The sequence below is a fragment of the Budorcas taxicolor genome, chromosome 1 (genome assembly GCF_023091745.1).
Source record: "Budorcas taxicolor isolate Tak-1 chromosome 1, Takin1.1, whole genome shotgun sequence".
Lineage (NCBI taxonomy): Eukaryota > Metazoa > Chordata > Mammalia > Artiodactyla > Bovidae > Budorcas > Budorcas taxicolor.
Genome location: NC_068910.1, coordinates 109922468 through 109946233, shown reverse-complemented (window position 1 = coordinate 109946233; position 23766 = coordinate 109922468). Strand labels below are relative to the sequence as shown.

The following is a 23766-nucleotide window of genomic DNA, read 5'->3' as shown; positions in this document are numbered from 1 at the left end:
GGACTAATTGGTGACTAATCCTTACCTTACTTTGACTATGTGCATCTTTAATTTCCAGTCATGAATATTTTCACTTGCTTTATTTTCCTTTATTGGGCTTTCCTGGTGGTTCAGACAGTAAAGAATCTGCCTGCAATGCAGGAGACCCAGATTCCATCCCTTGGTCAGGAATAGTCCCTGAAGAAGGAAATGGCCATCCACTCCAGTATTTGCCTGGAGAATTCCATGAATAGAGGAGCCTGACGGACTGTAGTCCATGGGGTCACAAAGAATGGGACACGACTGAGCAACTAAACATGCGTTTTCCTTTAGCATCAATGCTCTAATGCATACTTGCAGGTTTAATAATATTGTTTATGCTTCCATGCAAAGTGCATAAGTTGCTGGTCTGGAGAGTACTGAATCTCCATTTTGGGGTTTGGGAGTGTTGGTCATTAAATCTGAGTTTCCTCTGTTTCAGCACCACACAGAGTGTATACTACCACTATGAGGCCCAGAACACCTGACAAACCACACCTCAGACCTGGTAAGTTGTTCCTCTTTCTGATGATCGGAATAATCAACATACCTAGGAAGATATCCTTCCCTGGTTGTTCAGACAGGAGAGAGTCTGCCTGCAGTGTAGGAGACCTGGATTCAATCCCTGGGTCAGGAAGATCCACTGGAGGAGGAAATGGCAACCTAGTGGAATGGCAAATTCCAGTAAATTTGCCTGGAAAATCCCATGGATGGAGGAACCTGTCAGGTTACAGTCCATGGGGTTGCAAAGAGTCAGACACGACTGAGTGACTAACACTTAACTGAAAAAAAGAAGATACAAAATGTATTGAGGACTTCCCTGGTGGTCCAGTGGTCAGGACTCCAAGCTTCCACTGCCAGGGGTGCAGACTTGATACCTGATCGGGGAGCTAGGATCCTGCACACTGTGCAGCATGACCAAAAAATGAATGTATTGAAACAGCCAAAGGACCAAATGACGACTATATATCCTGAAACTGAAATAAATGACATACAAAATTCTGATCCTTGTGGGTAAGCGGAGAGGTAATTATGAATCCATGGAAGCGACAAGACTTGACTGAAATTTTTTAAGGATAAGCAGATTCAGAGACCACTATGGAAATTTAACAATATAACATCATTTTGAAAATAGCATTTTTGCCTAAATCACACATACACTCTCTCGCCCTCCTTGCTTTTCCATAGCAATTATAGAGATTACATTAGCAATAGCTATGATGTATTTTGTTTCAAATGTTGTTTTTTAAGGAAAGATGATTTCTTCCAGTATGAAAGGCTCTTGTTCTGCAAGAATACTTTTACCTGGCTTGGGAAGGTCCCCTGGAGAAGGGAAAGGCTACCCACTCCAGTATTCTGGCCTGGAGAATTCCACGGTCTGTAGTCCATGGGGTTGCAAACAATCAGACACGATGAGCGACTTTCACTTCATATAAAAACAAGCAAACACATATTTTACAGGTTGTATTCATCAAAAGTAAAATGATAGTTAAACTGGAAAAAAACCTTTTATTTTTTGGCCACTCTGCAGTCTTGCAGGATCTTAGTTTCCCAACCAGGGATGGAACCCAGGCCCCAGCAATGAAAGTGCTGAGCCCTAACCACTTGACCATCAGGGAGTTCCCAGAAAATGCTTTAAAATGACCAAAGTCGTCAAAAGATCTAGGCTTTCCCTCGCTGAACCTTGTTAGGGAAAGTTAACTTGGGGGTTAATTTGATCCATGTAAATCACTCCTAGTCTAACATACAAGTTGGACCAGAGATTCTGATGTTTTCTGTCTTTTTTCTCCTCTGTGATTCTAAGAAGTCTTAAAGTTCTAAGTGTCAAAATGGCTTATAAGCTACCATTCCTGATGAACATCTCTCTGGGCACATGGAAGAAATATCAAATACATATATATATTTTGGTTTATGGAGTTTTTTGAGTAATCCTGCAACTCCTAAAGGTAACAGGTGCAGAAATCTTTGTTAAAAAAAAAAAAAAAAAAAAAACAAACCTCCATGTGACTTTTGTATCATGATAACTGTTGAGAACTTGATGTGTCATTGGTTATACTAAACCTTTCTACAAAATAAGGAAACAGTAACAGTAAGCCTAATGGTGAGTGGGTGCTTACCATGTTTCCTGTGAGGCTAGGTGAGGAAGGTAAGGCTTAAAGAGGGCTAGGAAGTGCAGTCGAAGGCAGGCAGTCTGGCTCCAGAGCTCACTCTCTTAATTGCAATATACTTAGTGCTTTTCCTTAAAAACTCTGCTACATGGAGACTAAGACAGATGACTTCAATGTTTTGGTAATATTATGACTCTCAACAGAGCAGGAGAGAAATTTCAAAAGTTTTATCATATCATGTGTTTAATGAGACTTACACCAGCATTATGAGGAAGGATGCGTATGTACCTAGAGACTCCTCCAAAAGGACCACCAACTTACGTATTAGGAATTAAGGCCTTAACAATAAACACACACCACGTTTGGGGTTTTCATTGGGCATATGTAGTCCTGATCCTTCTTCAGTCCCAGTTTGGAATGTGAAAGTAGTGAAAGTTTAGTCACTCAGTTGTGTCCCACTCTTTGCGACCACATGGACTATAGTCACCATTTGCCTCTGTCCATGGAATTCTCCAGGCAAGAATACTGGAGTGGCTTGCCATTTCCTTTTCCAGGGGTTCTTTCCAACCCAGGGATCAAACCCAGGTCTCCTGTATTGCAGGCAGATTCTTTACTGTCTGAGTCACTAGGGAAGCACATTTTGAAATGTATCTAGTGCTTATAAATAAAGCAAGCTATTTCCCACTTAGACCAGATCACCTCAGAGTATATACTCAGGTCTCAAATTCAAGTCTATGATTTTCATACCAAAATTGTGATTTCTGTATTGTGAACATTAGTTTTTGGTAAGTCATCGTTTTTGTTGCTAGTTAAATGAGTTCCAGTTCTCTGGGAAGCTTTATTTTCCTTGACTGCAAATGTTCAACTAAAAAAACAGTCTAAACTGTTTATTTCCCACTTTATTATAGTTCTGAATAAGACAACTACAAGACCCAGTAGACCCAGACCCAGTGGGACACCCAGAGGGAATGGAATAGGAGCAGGTAATGATCACAAATTTATTTCCTTTTGATCCTATCAAACTCCAAATATTTTCATTCAGTTTTTAAATTTTTGTTAAATTCAGATTTCCATTTCTTTTTTACTAGTTTTGGAAGTTAGTATAACTAGTTTTGGAAGTTAGTATAACTAGTTTTGGAAGTTCACAGAACTGAAAATTGTAAATCATTCCAAAATCAAAATTTCAAAAGTCCCTGTTCAGCTCAGTTCAGTCGCTCAGTTGTGTCCCACTCTTTGCAACCCCATGAAATGCAGCACACCAGGCCTCCCTGTCCATCACCAACTCCCGGAGTTCACTCAGACTCACATCCATCGAGTCAGTGATGCCATCCAGCCATCTCATCCTCTGTTGTCCCCTTCTCCTCCTGCCCCCAATCCCTCCCAGTATCAGAGTCTTCCAATGAGTCAACTTCGCATGAGGTAGCCAAAGTACTGGAGTTTCAGCTTTAGCATCAGTCCTTCCAAAGAAATCCCAGGGCTGATCTCCTTCAGAATGGACTGGTTGGATCTCCTTGCAGTCCAAGGGACTCTCAAGAGTCTTTTCCAACACCACAGTTCAAAAGCATCAATTCTCTGGCACTCAGCCTTCTTCACAGTCCAACTCTCACATCCATACATGACCACAGGAAAAACCATAGCCTTGACTAGATGGACCTTTGTTGGCAAAGTAACGTCTCTGCTTTTGAATATGCTGTCTAGGTTGGTCATAACTTTTCTTCCAAGGAGTAAGCATCTTTTAATTTCATGGCTGCAGTCACCATCTGCAGTGATTTTGGAGCCCCAAAAAATAAAGTCTGACACTGTTAATACTGTTTCCCCATCTATTTCCCATGAAGTGATGGGACCAGATGCCATGATCTTCATTTTCTGAACGTTGAGCTTGTAAACATTAACAAATAGTTTTCTACTTTTCTCAGCCCAGTCCACTAAATAAACTACAATATATAGTCATAATTTTTAAAAATATCCTGATTAAGTATGAATTAAAATATCAAGATAGCTTTTCCCCTAATTTCAAAATTAGGGAAAACTTCAAATTTTCATATATAGGTTTGGTCTTTGAGACAATTATCAATTGTTTTTGAAGCTTATAATTTCATAAGTGCCATTATAATATTTTTAAAAGATCCACATCTGTTAGCAACCTGGAATATGATATTTAAATCACAAGAAGAGTGAAGTCGCTCAGTCGTGTCTGACTCTCTGCAACCCCATGGACACCAGGCTCCTCTGTCCATGGGATTTTCTAGGCAAGAGCACTGGAGTGGGTTGCCATTTCCTTCTCCAGGGAATCTTCCCGACCCAGGGATCAAACCCAGGTCTCCCACATTGTAGGCGGATGCTTTACCGTCTGAGCCACCAGGGAAGCTTTTTAAATGAGAAAAGCAAGTAGCAAATGATCACCCTGGTTACAAGCATATTAATGTTTCCAAATCATTCAGTTTGATTAAATGATATTGTCCTGCCCCAGTCTCATCTATGGGATATCATATAGATAACTAGGACAAATAAGTGATAAAAGTTCACTCAACTCACTCAGTGGATAAATGGTAGTTAATAAATGCCTTAATATGGGATTGCATTGTTCCCTTGAAGTATTTTTTAAATAGTGCAGATCTTGTGCCTGCTTATGTAAAAGTGTATAAACATTATAGTTTGTTTAATGCATATATATGTATATATAATCAACCCATAATTAATTGTTCCTTAATGAGAAAGATGTGAATACCATCTGAAGACACATATTCAGTCTAAAAATGATTTAGTTTTTTTTTTTTAGTATGTGTTTTTGTACTAGGTTATTACAATGTCTGAAGTTCTAGGAATTCCCTTTCCTTCAATTAATGAGACAGATACTATAAATTCCTGATTCATGAAAAGCAAAAAAGCATTCCAATATTTATCTGTGCTCAGCTGTTCCTTTTATTCTTCCCAAGTGGGACCAGGCAGTACATAGTGTCTCATATTGACGTACAGTCTGGCTGTGAACAACGCCACCTTCTGAATATTCAAAATAATTCCCCAGAGTTTATCTAAGTAAAAATAAAAGAAAGCATTTATGTCAGCAGAGCAAATGCAAGAACAAGCAGCTATGATGAACTTGAAAGCCATTAACCTTCAGTATAAGCAAGCAGCGATTCTCACTAGGAAAATGTTAATTGTCTTTTGGGGAGAAAACAGAGCATGATCATGCCTTAGTTTATCAGTAGCATAAAATTTTTTTCAGAGCTACTTGGGATACAAATTGACATCTGTTACCCTCTTGTGTAGATAAAGTCAGCCTTGTAATAACTCACCTAACTTAGCTTTGAAAGGATGACCTTTTACCAGGACTTCTTCAGTTTAATTAGTTGGTTGCTGATAGAAATAGGTTGGTGGGCACAGATAAACAAAGCTGAGCTTGCTGTTTCCCTTTCCTTGCTCCACTAACGTCCCCAGTCAAAATGTGTAGCACACGTTCTATGTTCTCATGTTTCTCTATTGGGATCCCCCTCAGGGAAGAACAGACTGACCACCTGCAAGGAGTAAGGTCAGCAGACAGCATCCCATTGTCAGCTCCTTCAGGGTCAGCCTCAGCTGAGGAGAGCCTTGATTGGAGATATAGGTGGGACATCTCTTTGTCATATAGCAACCAAATGATATTTACCTGAGGAAAGGATGTTTGTCTTAACATTCAAACAAATTGGTGTAATTTCCACTTCAGTATTCTTGCCTTGAGAACCCCATGAACAGTAAGAAAAGGCAAAAAGACAGGACCTGAAAGATGAACTCCACAGGTCGGTAGGTGCCCAATATGCTACTGGAGATCAGTGGAGAAATAACTCTAGAAAGAATGAAGAGATGGAGCCAAAGCAAAACCAACACCCAGCTGTGGATGTGACTGGTGATGGAAGTCAAGTCTGATGCTATACAGAACAATATTGCATAGGACCTAATTCATGTTAGGTCCATGAATCAAGGCAAATTGATAGTGGTCAAACAGGAGATGACAAGAGTGAGCATCGAAATTTTAGGAATCAGCAAACTAAAATGGATTGGAATGGGTGAATTTAACTCAGATTATCATTATATCTAGTACTGTGGGCAAGAATCCCTTAGAAGAAATGGAGTAGCCATCCTAGCCACCAAGAGTTTAAAATGCAGTACTTGGATGCAATCTCAAAAACGAGAGATGATCTCTGTTCATTTCCAAGGCAAAGCATTCAATATCACAGTAATCCAAGTCTATGCCCCAACCAGTAATGCTGAAGAAGCTGAAGTTGGATGGTTTTATGAAGACCTGCAAGACCTGCTAGAACTAACACCAAAAAAAAAGATGTCCTTTTCATTATAGGGGACTGGAATGCAAAAGTAGGAAGTCAAGAAATAGCTGGAGTAACAGGCAAATTTGGCCTTGGAGTACAGGGCAAAGGCTAATAGAGTTTTGCCAAGAGAACACACTGGTCATAGCAAACACCCTTTTCCAACAACACAGGAGAAGACTCTGCACATGGACATCAGCAGATGGTCAACACCAATCAGATTGATGATATTCTTTGCAGCCAAAGAAGGAGAAACTATATATAGTCAGCAGAAACAAGACCAGAAGCTGACTCTGGCTCGGATCATGAACACCTTACTGCGAAATTCAGACTTAAACTGAAGAAAGTGGAGAAAACCACTAGACCATTCAGGTATGACCTAAATACAATCCCTTACAATTATACAATGGAAGTGAGAAATAGATTCAAGGGACTAGCTCTGATAGACAGTGTCTGAAGAACTATGGATGGAGGTTCATGACATTATATGGAAGGCAGGAAGCAGGGATCAAGAAATCCCCAAGAAAAAGAAATGCAGAAAGGCAAAATGTTTGTCTGAGGAGGCCTGTCAAATAGCTGTGAAAAGAAGAGAAGCAAAAGGCAAAAGAGAAATGGAAAGATATACTCATTTGAATGCAGAGTTCCAAAGAATAGCAAGGAGAGATAAGACAGCCTTCTTCAGTGATCAGTGCAAAGAAATAGAGGAAAACAATAGAATGGGAAAGACTAGAGATCTCAAGAAAATTAGAAATACCAAGGGAATATTTCATGGAAAGATGGGCACAATAAAGGACAGAAGTGTTATGGACCTACAGAAGCAGAAGATATTAAGAAGAGGTGGCAAGAATGCACAGAAGAACTGTACAAAAAAGATCTTCATGACCCAGATAACCACGATGGTGTGATCACTCACCTAGAGCCAGACATCCTGGAATGTGAAGTCAAGTGGGCCTTAGGAAGCATCACTATGAACAAAGCTAGTGGAGGTGATGGAATTTCAGTTGAGCTGTTTCAAATCCTAAAAGAAGATGGTGTGAAAGTGTTGCACTCAATATGCCAGCAAATTTGGAAAACTCAGCAGTGGCCACAGGACTGGAAAAGGTCAGTTTTTATTCCAATCCCAAAGAAACGCAATGCCAAAGAATGCTTAAACTACCACAAAATTGCACTCATCTCACATGCTAACAAAGCAATGCTCAAAATTCTCCAAGCCAGGCTTGAACATTATGTGAACTGTGAAATTCCAGATGTACAAGCTGGATTTAGAAAAGGCAGAGGAACTAAAGATCAAATTGCCAACGTCCCTTGGGTCACTGAAAAAGCTAGAGAGTTCCAGAAAAACATGTATTTCTGCTTTACTGACTATGCATAAGCTTTTGACTGTGTGGATCACAACAAAGCAAGGAAAATTCTTAAAGAGATGGGAATACCAGACTGCCTGGCCTGCCTCCTGAGAAATCTGTATGCAGGTCAGGAAGCAACAGTTAGAACTGGACATGGAACAACAGACTGGTTCCAAATCAGGAAAGGATTATGTCAAGGCTATATATTTTCACCCTGCTTATTTAACTTATATGCAGAGTACATCATGAGAAAAGCTGGGTTGGATGAAGCACAAGCTGGAATCAAGATTGCTGGGAGAAATATCAATAACCTCATATTCTGATGACACCACCCTTATGGCAGAAAGTGAAGAAGAACTAAAAAGCCTCTTGATGAAAGTGAAAGAGGAGAGTGAAAAAGTTGGCTTAAAGCTCAACATTCAGAAAACTAAGATCATGGCATCTGGTCCCATCACTTCATGGCAAACAGATGGGGAAACAATGGAAACAGTGACAGACTTTTATCTGGGGGGCTCACTGCAACCATGAAATTACAAGATGCTTGCTCCCAGAAGAAAAGTTATGACCAACCTAGACAGCACATTAAAAAGCAGAGATATTACTTTGCCAACAAAAGTCCATCTAGTCAAGGCTATGCTTTTTCCAGTAGTAATGTATGGATGTGAGAGTTGGACTATAAAGACAGCTGAGTGCCGGACAATTGATGATTTTGAACTGTGGTGTTGGAGAAGACTCTTGAGGGTCCCTTGGACAGCAAGGGGATCCAACCAGTCCATCTTAAAGAAATGAGTCCTGAATATTCGTTGGAAGGACTGATGCTGAAGCTGAAACTCTAATACTTTGGCCACCTGATGTGAAGAACTGACTCATTGGCAAAGACCCTGATGCTGGGAAAGATTGCAGGCAGAAGGGGATGACAGATGATAAGATGGTTGTATGGCACACCGACTCAATGGACATGAGTTTGAATAAACTCCAGGAGTTGGTGACAGACAGGGAGGCCTAGCATGCTGCACTCCATGGGGCTGCAAAGAGTCAGACACGACTGAGCAACTGAACTGAACCAATTAACAGAACAAAGGGGAAAAAAACCATATGATCATCTCAATAAATAAAAAATCAGCCATGAGACAAAATTCAAAAACCATCCACGTTGAAAACTCCCAGAAAACTAGAAATAGAAGGAATTTTCTTCCCTCTGATAAAGGGCATCTGAGAAAAACCTACAGCTAACATCTCGTTTCCAGTCTGAGTGTTTTTCTTCTAACATCAAGAGTATAAGTAGGGATTCCTACTTTTACCCCTTCCATTGAAAATAGAAGTAGAGTATTAAGCCAATACAGTAAGACCAGAAAGAAAGTAAATGAAGTACAAGTCACAGATGACATTACATAGTATATTATGAAAAGAAATTTTAACAGCTTTCAAATTATTGGCCTGGAGAATAATGTTTTAAGAAATGGGTGAGGAAAAGAAGTTTTTAAATCTGTTCTCTTCAGGTTATAGACAAGAGTCTGCCTTACTTTGTGCATGGTTTTGATCTGACTTGTTGATAGAAATGCAGATATTCACATCAGATTTCTTTTCTTCTCTGACCTAGTCCTATTGTCTCATTCACACTCACTTCTAGCCTCAATTGTGTATTAATGAGAACAACATTTCCGTGTTAACTGATTTTTCATCCAACTTTGACATTTTGCCTGGAATATGTATGATTCTTATCCACCTCACATATGTTTTACTATAATTTTTCTTGCTGAAGTTTTCAGTACATATATTTTACATTTTGAAAAATCAGCTGATAAAAGGATGTGTTTAGGATTTATAGGACATATTCTTCATAGTCTTAGGCATAAAAATATTTACTGTTGGTCCATTGGAAAACTAAAAGAGAAAGAATCCTGAGGCCTTAAAACTATGGACCTTTGATTCTTTAGGTCTCTATACAAATCTTGCAATGACTCCATAAACACCCAGCAATCTTTAAACTATCTTGACCCAAGTTTCTTAATTCATAACATCATTATAGATATTTACCCTGCTTTATGTTCATTTCACATGTATATGTATAATATTTCTTCACCTTAAAGTTACAAAGTAGCCATCAGAGAATGAAGTTTAGGTAGGTCATTTTTCTAGCAGTCTACTTTTTCAGGGTTTCCAGAGATACTTCTAAGCTTAATTGATATGTTCTACATGCTTATAACCAACTTGAGATGCAAAAGCATGTCTAGACCAGGGGATCGCACAAAGTACAAATGTGTGTGCTAAGTCATGTCCGACTCTTTGCACCCCCATGGACTGCAACCTGCCAGGCTTCTCTGTCCACGGGATTTCCCAGGCAAGAATACTGGAGTGGGTTGCCACTTCCTTCTCCAGGGACTCTTCCTGACCTGGGAATCAAACCCGTATCTCTTGGGTTTCCTGCATTGGCAGGCAGATTCTTTACTACTGAACCACCAGGGAAGCCTTTTACCACTGAGTCACCAGGCAGGCCCACAAAGTACAATCCCGCAGACCAGATCCAGTTCACTGCCTTTTTTTGTAAACAAGGTTTTGTAGAAACTCACAATACAGTGGCAGAACTGAATAGTTGTGACAGAGACAGTATGGCCCACAGAGCTGAAAACATTTACTCTCTGACCTTTGACAGAAAAAATCACCCATCCTTTGCCAGACAATCTCCAGCTTTCTCACCGTAGAAGAAAGCTGCTGAGTTGTGCAACTATTCTTTCATTCAACTAATATTTCTTGAAGGCCCACATGTGCCAGCAAAGTATCGTTTGGAAACCCCCTTGGCACATGTGGTTTGGCAGACATGTTAATACCTGAATCCCAGACTCCTTTCTTTGCTCCGTTCTCTCCTAATGAGGAATCCACACTTCACTGGACCCACATGGAGTGTGCTTGACAACCAGAACCCAGATGCCTCCCAGGTGAGGAATGTGTTTGTCTGAGCTGCAGCTAAATCTTCCAGTCTGCTGGCTGTTCGCCCCTGACCTTGCAGCCAGGTGCTGAGATCTTGAGATGTGGGTGAGGAGTCCAATCATCCATAAACACCACTCCTTTTTGGTCATGAGGAACAGTCTCGAATACGTTCAGAAATCAATTCCCAGTGTGCTGTGTTTGTTTGCAAAGTTTCTGTTACCATGGTTAAAAATACCAAAATCATTACTTCATTTCTGACAATAAATTGCTAAGGGATGAACTATGTAAATCAAGAGATTTTTGGAGAATTTCCATATGACAATTGGGGGCTTACACTGAAGTTCAAGGCTTGGTTCTTTCAGAGCCAGTGCTGCCCTTGAGATAATAGTGGATTAATCCTGCCTGAGGGAGAAAGAATTCACGTTGCAGCCTGAGCCAGACTGGCTAATCAGATGTCAGTTCCTGAGGATTGTTTCTCTGCACTGTCTCTTACTGGCTTCCTCCTCTGCCCTTCCATTGCCTCTCTGCTTGCTTTGGCCTTTATTGGCTGTCCTAATTCAGGGCCACAGAAGTTCACTGCCCTCCGGGTCCTGTGCTCACATGCTACTGGCTGCCCTGCAAACCACAGCCAGGTGGAGCCAAGCCCAGAACTGGACTTCAATCGCTTGTCCCCAGTTCAGTGCTTTTTCCCTGCGTCCCACAGCTGCCTTCGGTAGGGCTCTTCCCAGCGTTCTCATCCACTGCTAGCTTTTCTTTGTTTCCGAAGGCTGGACAAAATCCAGTTTAGCAACTGACACTGCTGACGGGTACTTAACCTACAGGGATCATAATAGTATGATGCTTCCATCCCTACCTATACAAAAAATGACAAAAAATGACTGATTTCTCCCTTAATTAGAAAAGAGGCCAGGTATGTTTCTATTTTTTCTCTTATTCATAAAATAATCCTGCAGAGTTTTAGATTCTCTCTCAGTTCTCTGTTTCACCAGCCTGTGACTTGGTGGATCTGCACATTTGTGGTTGGAAAACCATGTCATCCTTGCATTTCTCTCTGACTCCCACATATCAGTGGCATAACTGCCTGGCACCTGCTTGCCAGCCATGGTTGTTTAGCCCTCACACAGTGGTGGTACTTCAGACACCCGAAATACAGAGTATAGGACCTGAGAGCTAAAGTCAGTTAGAGTCATTGTGAGGCAAAAGAGAAGCGTTAAAAAAAAAAAAAATCCAGCCAAGTAAATTTGATTATTTAATTGGTTTTATTGGGCTTCCCAGGTGGGGCTAGTGGTAAAGAACCTGCCTGCCAGTGCCAGAGATGGTAAGAGACCAGGGTTCGATCCCTGGGTGGGGAAGATCCCCTGGAGTAGGGCAAGGCAACCCACTCCAGTATTCTTGCCTGGAGAATTCCCTGGACAGAGGAGCCTGGTGGGTTACAGTCCATAGGGTCGCAAAGAGTTGGACACGACTCAAGCGACTTATCACAGCATGCGTTCAGCAATTTATGAATCACAGCATCCTATGTAGTGACTAGAATGGCACTCCAAAGACTTGTGCGAAATGGAAGTTTTATTTTTTTATTAGAGGACAGTTGCTTTACAATTTGTGGTCGTTGCTACTGTACGACAAAGTGTACATGTTTGTACATGTATGCATATGTGTGTACATATGTGTGAGTGTACGTGTGTGTGTCTATATATATATCCCCTCCCTCTTGGACCTCCCTCTCACCCCCCGTCCCACCTTTCTAGGTCATCGCAGAGCACTGATCTGAGCTCCCGGTGCTATACAGCAGCTCCCCACTAGCTGTCTATTTCATACATGGTAGTGTATGCGTGTCAATCCTACTGTCCCAGTGTGCCCACCCTCCCCTTCCTCTGCTGCAACCACATGTACAGGAACAAGTGTGGGGCAAGGGAACTATTAACCAAAGAAAGTACTATGTTGAAGCCAGGATACCTTTTGAGGTAGAAGGGATTTGCATGGGTTTTACCATTGTAGATCACCTCTTCCTCTGGAGAATGAACAGGGCTCCTGTGACAAATTACCTCAGAGGGGCTGACCAGAAATTTCCAGACTGGTGATTGAGATTACATTTCTGGGGAAGGTCAAAACTGCAGTTACGTCAGGTTTTAAGTCTAGGCTTTAGCACCAGTGATGCCTCTTTGGGCCTTTTCTTTATTTGAGGGAAGATGATGACAGAAAAAGGCACCCTGTACTATCCCAATTAGTGCTCAAGAAATGGGCTTGGGAGCTGGGCATATGTGGGCGTGAATGCCTCCACTTTAACTGTGAGTTCCTGGACAAGTACTTAATCTCCCCTTGCCTTGGGTTTCCTCCTCTGTGAGACCTCAGTGGTATCTCCCACCCAGAAGGGATGTATGGATCAAATCAGGTCTTGAATATCTAAGGTGCTTGTTCAGTCTTGGATCAACATACTTTGTTTTTCTAAGGGTGGAAAGATTTGGAAAAAGACTATGAAGAAGGGTCTACTGAAGGTACACATAGCCTGCTAGTGTGCCAGAGGATATAATGTGATTTTACCTCAGATATCAGCAAACCAGGTTATCCTGGTGACACAAATGAATTGCATTCCCCTAAGCCACAGACAGAGTAACCACCCAAGTGAGTCATTTTCCCCTCCTATTACCACTCAGAGGAGGGCACAGGAAGAAGACCCATGAGCTGTTTGTTCTCACAGTGCCTCTGGGATGAGCCACAAAATAGTCATTGACCGCAGAAACATTTTATTCCTACCACATATAAACAGCATTTGGTCCCTGGCTCCATGCAAACACACCATGATTTTATATATTATCTGCTATTCAAACAGCAGAGAATGTGGAATTGCAATATTAGGTTTCATAAATTAATGTTAATCATAATTATCATTATAGTTAATAATAACATTCAGTTCAGTTCAGTTGCTCAGTCGTGTGCGACCCCATGAATCACAGCACGCCAGGCCTCCCTGTCCATCACCAACTCCCAGAGTTCACTCAAACTCACGTCCATTGAGTCAGTGATTCCATCCAGCCATCTCATCCTCTGTTGTCCCCTTCTCCTCCTGCCCCCAATCCCTCCCAGCATCAGAGTCTTTTCCAATGAGTCAACTCTTCACATGATGTTAGTAATATATTAATGAGTTTCTTGGGTAGCTCAGATGGTAAAGACTCTGCCTACAATGTGGGAGACCTGGGTTCAATCCCTGGACTGATGAATTTTCATTATAATACAATCATGATTAAAAATTTCATAAATTAATGTGAAAATGTCATCTAATTTTTGGCAAGCAAAGCTTCTGTTGTATACTTAATATCTCTGCCTACATATTACATGAGGCTGAGTGCGTGATGTCCCTACAGAGTCCTGAAACAGCACTCAAATCAGGGCTGTGACTGTGCTTATTCTTGTTAATGCACTAGCCAGTATATTAATTCAATGTTTATTCTTATTTTTAGTACATATTATAGTGAGCATACACACACACACGTCTTCAGAGCATGGGTTCATTTTTTAGGATGAGCCAGTGTGTGTATGGGTGTGTGTGTGTGTGTGCACACACATGCGTGTATGCACGCACGCTCAGTCATATCCACCTCTTTGCAACCCCATGGAATATAGCCCACTGGGCTCCTCTTGTCCATGGCATTTTCCAGGCAAGAATACTGGAGTGGGTTGCCATTTCCTTCTCTAGGGGATCTTCCTGACCCAGGGATCGAACCCATGTCTCTTGTGTCTCCTGCACTGACAAGCAGGTTCTTTTGTTTTTTGGCAAGCGGGTTCTTTACCACTGTACCACCTGGGAAGTTCAAGATGAGCCACTATATCTAAGATAATATTCATTCTTGAGATTCTAAATGTCTGTTCCTATTATTCCTTAATGGAGACTGCCAGCCATGTCAGGGAAGACTATTTTATAATGTAAAAGAATAATAATTTTTAAAATATAGGACAAAAAGCAAACTGGTTCCCTCTATCCTTAGGATCGCTACCCAAAATCCTAGCATGGGTATTTAGGTGAATGACTTAGTAATAACCAACAGATTATGTTTGAGAGACTTGGGAGATAAAATAACATGCAGGATAATTTTCAGATCAGTTTCTTTCAAGCAGCAATTTGGAGTTCAAGGCATGCCCAGGCCTAATTTACAAATTTCAAGAGTACAGATCCAGTCTGTGGCCTAACCAGCCTGCTAACCAAGGCTTCTCAAAAAATATTTTTAAAGTCAATTCATTAGGTACAAACCCAAACATGTTGGAATTATAAGGGTTTTTATTGGGGTAGAGGAGTTAGAGAAAACTATTTTTAAAAACCACAGAATTTACACATGAATATTGGCAAAAAAAATAGTCAATCACTGTAGATGAAATCCTTCTGGCAAGACAATAACCCCCAGGCAGGCAGTGCAGGGTGGGCAGCATAAAAAATTAATACAAAGCCACGATCAAAAAATCAAACACTAAATCTTCAGAGAAAAAAATCACAACTGATGAATCCAGTAGGGCTTTAGATATTTTTTTCTATATGCAGATGGGAGAAGCCAATCAAAATGTCTAGGCACAAAAACACCAGTATCCTTGTTCTTAAAAAAAAAAAAAACACACACACATTATCACTGACAATTCTATGAAGCTTCTGTGAAGAATGTTTATCACATTTTAGCTATCTATTTATGCTGTCATTATCTCTGCTCACAGGGGTCAAGCAAGTCCCACTGCCATCTGGTACTGGTAGAAATATATCAATGGATTCTTCTCACCCCACAAGAAAACCAGGTAAGGAATAAGAGGCTGACTCCCTCACTCAGTTCTGCTGTGAAACTTGTAGCTGCAAGTTATATGTGCTGCCACAAAACAAGTAGCATGCTCAAAGTCCCCAAAGCATCAGATCCATGCTAACGGTACCTGGGTATTGCTAGATAAACATACTAAAGTATTTGGGAAAATGAAAAGTACCTTGTGCACAAATTGAATATTAATAGGAACCTCTAATGAGGAACTGTTTTAATAATTACTTCACATAATATCCCGAGGGGCCACAATGGATCAAATGCTGAAAAGTAACTGTGGATTCTAATTTTCATCATATACAAGTTTTCCTCTTATGTAGTTTATTATAATATCCTTTTGGCAGAAATGATTTATGTTTCTACTTTGAGACTGTTCTCTATATAATAGGCCAAAATTAAGTGGTAATATCTTTGCACTGAATAAGAGCTCTGTGCTTTGTAGAAGGATGCTGTGAAACCTACTCTGATGTATTAACGTCTGGGTGAGACATCTCTCCTGTATCATCATGACTCACTCCTCCTTTCCCCCAGCATATGCACACTCATGCATGCACGTGTACAATTCCTAATATCCCAGGAAATACTTAAAGTCACAGAGCATTTTCTTGGATTGTCAATTTTGCTTGAAGATTATTAAACCAATACATTATGCAAAGAAAGAGATGAATTTTTAAGCTTATAACACAGGACTTCAAAGAAACTTTGGGTTAAGGTGGACTGCTTCAGGAACTTTAGCCTGGTCGGCCTTTGTGCAGATTATGAAAAGATTTCTCTCCTCTCTGCCCTTCAGGCAAATCATTCAGAAAAATGTGCCTTTCCTCTGGGTTGGCGCCCTTGCATGAAGGCTCATGGGTGGGTGAGACAGCAGAGTGGGTGTGAAATTCTGCCTCCCACTTACAGTTCCCGGGCCAGGTGCCCTTGTGTGGTGACTCTGATCTGCATGGGCACAGGCTTATTGCTTCTGCCAGTAGGGCTACTTTGTTGTAATCATTTGAGAAGTTCTAAAAGTGTTGGTTTAATTATAATTACGTAATATAGTTGGAGGATGGAGTGGAACACCTACTAAAGGAGAAATTGTATGCTTTACTCAAAGCTAAAATGGTGCAAGAATTGTAGTCTGCAAAGCAAAGGCAATTGGAGACAGTGAAACTCAGAAATGCTACTGTTGACTCTATACGAGAAGCAAAAGATGTTAAATTTGGTGCATTTGTACAGCCTTTCAAAGGGCAGGTTTACTGATATACTTTTATCCATAATTAGAGAATATTTTCCCCATTAACTCATGTGCTTTATTATCCCTGGGTACATTACAAGCACTAATTTAGAAGAACATTAGAAAGTATTTCTCACAGGCACTTTCCCATAGAATCTATTCTCTGTCACCCAACGGCTACTTGTCAAATATTGTATTTTTTTTTAAAAAAATGTGATTTTGTAGAGTGAATCTTTATGACCACTTTATCTGTAATATTATCTCTTAGCCATAATCCCAGGTACTCGTCGCCCACTCTTGCCACCCAGACCCATGCCCCCACGAAGAAAGCCTTTACCACCCAACAATGTCACCGGAAAGCCAGGAAGTGCAGGTATGTCAGTCACATACCTTCCTTATCCCTCCTTGATTTCAGTTTTACTGGTCAACCACCAGCCCTTCTTGGTGTGCTAGCTCAAGCAACAGACAGCCCTTGGCATGTGTTGGCCCCAAAGACCAGACACTGTCAGTTACAACTTTAAGGACTCCTGTCCTGATTCTGGGTGGGTGGGGTGACAGCCACCATCCTTGTCCATCTAGGTCAGTTTGCTTCTTAGATGCTGGGTGCTTGGTGCTGAGATGGAAGCAGTCACAAGCTCTTCAACAAATGGATTATTTGGGGCTAGATGTTTTGTGCTGCCAACCCACCAGGGGTAATGGAAAATGTCCTCCACTTAACATTCTGTCTCTTGAGATAAAATCCTTTACATCTCCTTGATAGCTCCCCTGTCCACCAGCCTTCATGCTGACCTCAGTATTATGGTTCCAGGGGAAAGACTGGAGGCTGGAATACTCAGGGTGACTGAGCAGGTTTAGTCTATGCAACAAGGCAGACTGCCTCTCACCCCTCGACGGTGGCATGCTTGTCTTCTTCCCATAGAATGACCTCTCCCAGTCACCTGGGACACTTGTGCTTCATCCTTGTCTTAGAGAAGCCTCCTATAGCTCCCCAAAGTAGACTTAACACTGCTGCTCTGTCCTGTTCATCCTTGAAACATACCTCTGTTAGAGCAAACCTCTGTTTTATACCTACTTGTTCATGTCCTTGTCTTCCCCTAGTAGATCATGAGCACTGTGATGACAGATGACACTTTCTCTGAATTCCCAGAACCAAATCCAGTGCTTACTGAGAGAATCCAGTAATCATTGAGTGAATATATGAGTGAAATTAAGAATCAGTGAGCCCAGTTCAGAGCAAAGCTTCATCTCACTCCTCTTAAAGGCTGTTCCACTGGACCTGCCAGCAGATCATAACATGTTCTCCATCTTTCCCTTCCACCCTCTTCCCTCATGTCTATCTCCTAAATATTCTGTAGAGGGAATCAGGATAACACTGTTAAGTACAACTGTGGAAGATGAAACTGATAAGGATTTATGAGAAAGGGCATGGATGTCACTCTTTTCGCAGGATGAAAGGAGGATGTGGTGGAGAAGCTTCCATGATGTACTAGGGGACAGCGGCCTCTGGGTTGTTTTCCCATCAGCTAAAGGAGGAATCAGCCTATCATCCATGCTGATGGTGCCTGCTTGAGTCAAGGTCTAGGGACATGGCCCCAGTGAGGAGACCAGGTTTTCTTCATTAATTGTAACTTGGGGCAGCTGAGACTTGAGCTTCTATAGCTCAGGTCAGACTGAAAGTGATGCTCCAGTGTCCTCCACGGCAGAGTCAGGGGAACCTCCCTCCACAGAGCTCTCCTGAAAGGCTGTCTTCAGCTGCACCTCCATGGCCCTGGTTCCTGCCACGTAAAACCTTGTTCACTCCCATCAATAAGTGTAGCTTTGATATAACTCACCCAGCCTGTGGGATGATATAAACACATCCCACTTCTGAGATTAACGCTAGTGCCCTCCCCACCCTTTGCTATCCATCTCTAATTCAAAAGAAATGTCTACATTGAGGAAAGAAAGTGAAAGTGTTAGTTGCTCATTTGTGTCCTACTCCTTGCAATCCCATGGACTGTAGCCGGCCAGGCTCCTCTGTCCATGGGATTCTCCAGGCAAGAATACTGGAGTGGGTTGCCATTCCCTTCTCCAGGGGATCTTCCTGACCCAGGAATTGAACCCAGGTCTCCTGCATTGCAGGCAGATTCTTTACAATCTGAGCCACCAGGGCAGCCCTACACTGAGGAGCCAAACACAAATGAGATCAGTTGTAACATCTGGCCTGATGACCAGCAAAGAAAGTGCATTTGGAATTTGAGAAATCAGTTCAGTGTTCTGGGAGTTCTCTGAAAACATGCCTTCTCGCACATGTGCCTCTGAGCAGTCTTAGGCTCCCATGAGGCATCTCCCCCTGTCCCCCATCTCCAGATCTACTGAGGCCTCTCAGTCCCGCTCTCCTTGCCAGGATGAAAATACCATCCAAGCATTTCCACTCAAAAAAGCTCCTGCTGGCAGCAGTGCAGCATCTCATGGTTTTCACTCATCCTCTCATTGGGGCCCACGCCCACCAGGACCAGGAGCCCATCACCCATGATTCCATGCTGGGCCACAGTCCTTACATCAGTCCTTACTCTTTGACTCTCTATCACCTGAGAACAATTCCTTTTCCCATGAAGACTATAAAACCTAATCTAGCCTCCACTCTATGACAGATTGTAGCTCAGACGATAAAGAATCTGCCTGCGATGCAGGAGACCTGGGTTCAATCCCTGGGTCGGGAAGATGCCCTGGAGTAGGGAATGGCTACCCACTCCAGCATTCTTGCCTGGAGAATCCCTTGGACAGAGGAGTGGTGGGCTACAGCCCATAGCGTCACAGAGAGTCGGACACAACTGAGCAACTAACACGACTACTCTATTCTACCCACATTTGCATAGACCTTGGGATGGATCCTATTTGGGAGACCTACATGTGTTTTTAGAGCAGAGGAGACATTGTTGAATACAGCATCTCAGAGTGACACTGGTCTGGCCACTAGGCCAGAATCACAGTCATTACCTTATAAACATTTCCCTTCTTCCCCCACCATCTCCCATGCCTACCATTTAATCTATAGTCTGGCCACTCCATCCTCTTGATGTCTTTCATGTAAAACCCCTTCCATCCAGTCTCGCTGCTTCTTACATAGCTCTCCCCTGTCCTTGCCTACACAACTGCTTTAGTTCTTGATTTCTCTGTCTGCCACCAGCCTTGCAGCCTAACTGTTCACTCTCTCCTTATCTGATCATGTTACTTCCCTAGCGAAAAATTTTTAATGGGCCCTTGTCATCTAAAAATAATATCTAAATCCATGGTATGCAAGGCCCTCCATGAACTGCCCTTCCCTGCCCACCCCCACCCCCCCCCCCCCCCGCCCCCCAATTCTGCTCTCATTGCTTCCTGGCACTCTTGGCTCTCAGGCCTTCAAATTCAACATGCCTCATGACTTTATGCTTCCCTGACTGTGTTCTCCTGTAAACTCCACCTAGAATACAGCTCTCCTGCCTACCTACTGATCACTTTTCCTCTTTATTAGGACACCCTCTAGGAAGGCATTTCTATCTTCCCCCCAGCACCCATCATCTTTCCCCATAGACTTGTCTTCTCTGAGACCTTGTCTTATGCTTCCACAATATTTATAATGCTTCAGTATAATTTGGCTTACACATGTCTCCCAATCAATCAAGGACACCAGGTCTTATTTTCTCTCTAATCCTGGCATATAGTGCCAAGTCACATGTTAAGTCCTTAATGAATATTTGTTGAATAGGTAAATAGGAAACTCTGCAGGGCTCCCTACAAAACCTGACTCCTTTGGCTCTGCATTATAGGAATCATTTCATCAGACCGAGTAACTTCCCCACCCTTGAGGGCAACACTCAGACCTACAGAAGCCCCCTTGGAGAGAATGGAGACAGATAAAAAGCAACCAACAGCTCCTGCCTCAGGAGAAGACTTTGGTGAGTATGTCAGTCAAGTTCCACTGGATGCTTAGCCACAAAGTACCAGAGGATTTCAAATTAGGGAGAGGGTGGGATGATATGGGAGAGTGGCATTCTATCATGTATACTATCATGTAAGAATTGAATCGCTAGTCTATGTCTGATGCAGGATACAGCATGCTTGGGGCTGGTGCATGGGGATGACCCACAGAGATGTTATGGGGAGGGAGGTGGGAGGGGGGTTCATGTTTGGGAACACATGTAAGAATTAAAGATTTTAAAATTAAAAAAAAATAAAAATTAAAAAAAAAAAAAAAAAAAAAAAAAAAAACAAATTAGGGAGAAAAGAGTCCCAGTTTGGATCAATACATTTTACTCAATTTTATGATTGATAGGGACATATTAATTTAAAATTACACTTACTTCTAATGCTTACTGTGGAATGTGCTCCTTTCCTTTGCAGACATAGAAGGAAGTGCCAAGATCTTTAATAAAGTCTTCCTCAAAAGATCTAATTATCCAGTCCTTATTCCTAAATCACATGTCATTCCTAATCACACATAACTTAATATATGAATGCATATTAGCTACTTGGTTGTAATCTTTGGTGGTGGTGGTTTGCTCACTAAGTCATATCTGACTCTTGCAACCCCATGGATTCTAGCCTGCCAGGCTCATCTGTCCATGGGATTCTCCAGTCAAGAATACTGGAGTTGGTTGCCATTTCCTTCACTAGGGGATCTTCCTGACCTGGGAATCGAACCCTGTATCTCCTGCATTGTAGGCAGATTCTTTACCACCTGATCTACAAGGGAAGCCCAGTTGTAATCTTTAAATCATTTATTACTCTTCAGAACACCTGCAGCAGGACACAGTTAAAGGCCTTGAAATGTGAATAATATGGATTATAATAATATGGAGATCAAAGTTGCAAGCAATTGACCAGGAGGCATTATAAATATTTATAGCCTTCACTACTTTTTCATTGTATCATCCATCCTCAGGTAACATGACTGACTTTAGCTCAAGTCCAACAAGAGAAACTGATCCTCTTGGGAAGCCCAGATTCAAAGGTATGTATGATCGGCTACAAATCTTACTTTTAAGAAAGCTATCTTTGTTGGGTATATTAGTCAACTGTTGCAGTGTAGTAACTACAAAATCTTAGTGGCATATTCTTTTTTTATGTTTTTTTTTTACTTATTTATTTTTGGCTGTGTTGGGCATTCTTTGCTGCACGAGCTTTTCTCTAGTTGCGGCAAGCAGAGGCTAACGTCTAGTTGCAGTGAAAGAGCTTCTCATTGCAGTGGCTCCGCTTGTTGCAGAGATTGGCTCTAAAGGCACACAGGCTTCAGTGGTTGTGCCTCCTGGGCCCTAGAGCACAGACTCGGTAGTCATGGGGCATGAGCTTAGTTGCCCCGTGGCATGTGGTATCTTCCTGGATCAGGGTTTGAACCTGTGTCCCCTACATTGGCAGGCAGATTCTTTACCACTAAGCCATCAGGGAAGCCTAGTAGCATACCCTAAAAAGGATATATTTCTCATGTGTCTACAAGTCACATGGAGGTCAGCTGATTTAGGATTTGCTTAGCTGGGAGATTCTGTTTCTAGCAGCAGGTACAGCTGGGTCTCTTAAGGTTAGACTAAGGTCTGCTCCACATCTGTTCATTTTGGTACCCAAGATGAAAGACTAACAGTGACCCAGAGGAAGCCATTCTCCTAACAATACAAGTAAAGAGAGAAGGAGTCCAGATATACGACAACATTTCAACCGCCTTGTGTTATACCTGCCAATATTCAATGCCAAAAGAAAGTCACAGAGCTAAGCTCAAATTGAAGATAGGGGAAATATATATACTCTTTCCATGAATATAGAGAATATTTTTGAACAGTAATCTAATCTACCAAAGTAAAAGATATTATATGATATAGACCAGTGTTTCCTTTTGTGATCTGTTTTTCTGAAGTATAAAATTTGATACATTTTAATATATGTATATATTCATGTAACCATCGTCATAATCAAGATAATGAGTGTGTGCAACACCTCAAAGTTTCATCATGTATCTTTAGAATCCCTCCTCTCCACTTCTCCCACCTAACCTCTAGTCTCAAGGCAACTATATGATAGATTGTTGGTGTAGTTTTTCAGTCACCAACTCATGTCCAGCTCTTTGTGACCCCATGGATTACAGCATGCCAGGCTTCCCTGTCCTTCAGTATCTCCTGGAGTTTGCTCAAACTCATGTCCATCGAGTCAGTGATGCCATCCAACCATCTAATCCTCTGTCGTCCCCCTCTCCTCCTGACCTCAATCTTTCCCAGCATCAGGATATTTTCCAGTGAGTTGGCTCTTCACATCAAGTGACCAAAATATTGGAGCTTCAGAATCAGCCCTTCCAATGAATATTCAGGGTTGATTGCCTTTAGGATTGACTCATTTGATCTCTTTACTGTCCGAGGGACTCTCAAAATTCTTCTCCAGCACCGTAATTCAAAAGCATTAATTCTTTGGCACTCAGCCTTCTTTATAGCCAACTCTTACATCCATACATGATTACTGGAAAAACCACAGCTTTAACTAGATGGATCTTTGTCAGCAGAGTAATGTCTCTGCTTTTTAATATGCTGTCTCGGTTTGTCATAACTTTTCTTCCAAGGAGCAAGCATCTTTTAATTTCATGGCTGTAATCACTGTCTGCAGTGATTTTGGAGCCCAAGAAAAGAAAATCGGTCACTGTTTCCACTTTTCCCCCATCTATTTGCCATGAAGTGTTGGGTCCAAAGTCATGATCTTAGTTTTTTGAATGCTGAATTTTAAGCCAGCTTTTTCACTCTTGTCTTTCACTTTCATCAAAAGGTTCTTTAGTTCCTCTTCGCTTTTTGCCATTAGAGTGGTATCATCTGCATATCTGAGGTTGTTGATATTTCTTCCAGCAGTCTGGATCCCAGCTTGTGATTCATCCAGCCTGACATTTCCCATAATGTACTCTGCATATGAGTTAAATAACAGAGGGACAATATATGGCCTTGATGTACTGTTTTCTCAATTTTGAACCATTCCATTGTTCCATGTCCAGTTCTGATTGTTGGTCTTGACCCACATATATATTTCTCAGGAGGCAGGTAAGGTCATTTGGTATTCCCATCTCTTGAAGAATTT

The 23766-nt window shown here is 41.7% G+C and overlaps 1 protein-coding gene across 1 annotated transcript in view; it reads left to right on the top strand.

Moving 5' to 3' along the window:
• ABI3BP (ABI family member 3 binding protein) overlaps nucleotides 1-23766 on the top strand; it is a 286106-nt gene that overhangs the window by 224830 nt on the left and 37510 nt on the right. The window contains 6 exon segments of the mRNA XM_052643965.1: nucleotides 461-526; nucleotides 3035-3109; nucleotides 15397-15474; nucleotides 16982-17074; nucleotides 20493-20621; nucleotides 21608-21676. Of these exon segments, the coding sequence (XP_052499925.1) occupies nucleotides 461-526; nucleotides 3035-3109; nucleotides 15397-15474; nucleotides 16982-17074; nucleotides 20493-20621; nucleotides 21608-21676 (510 nt within the window).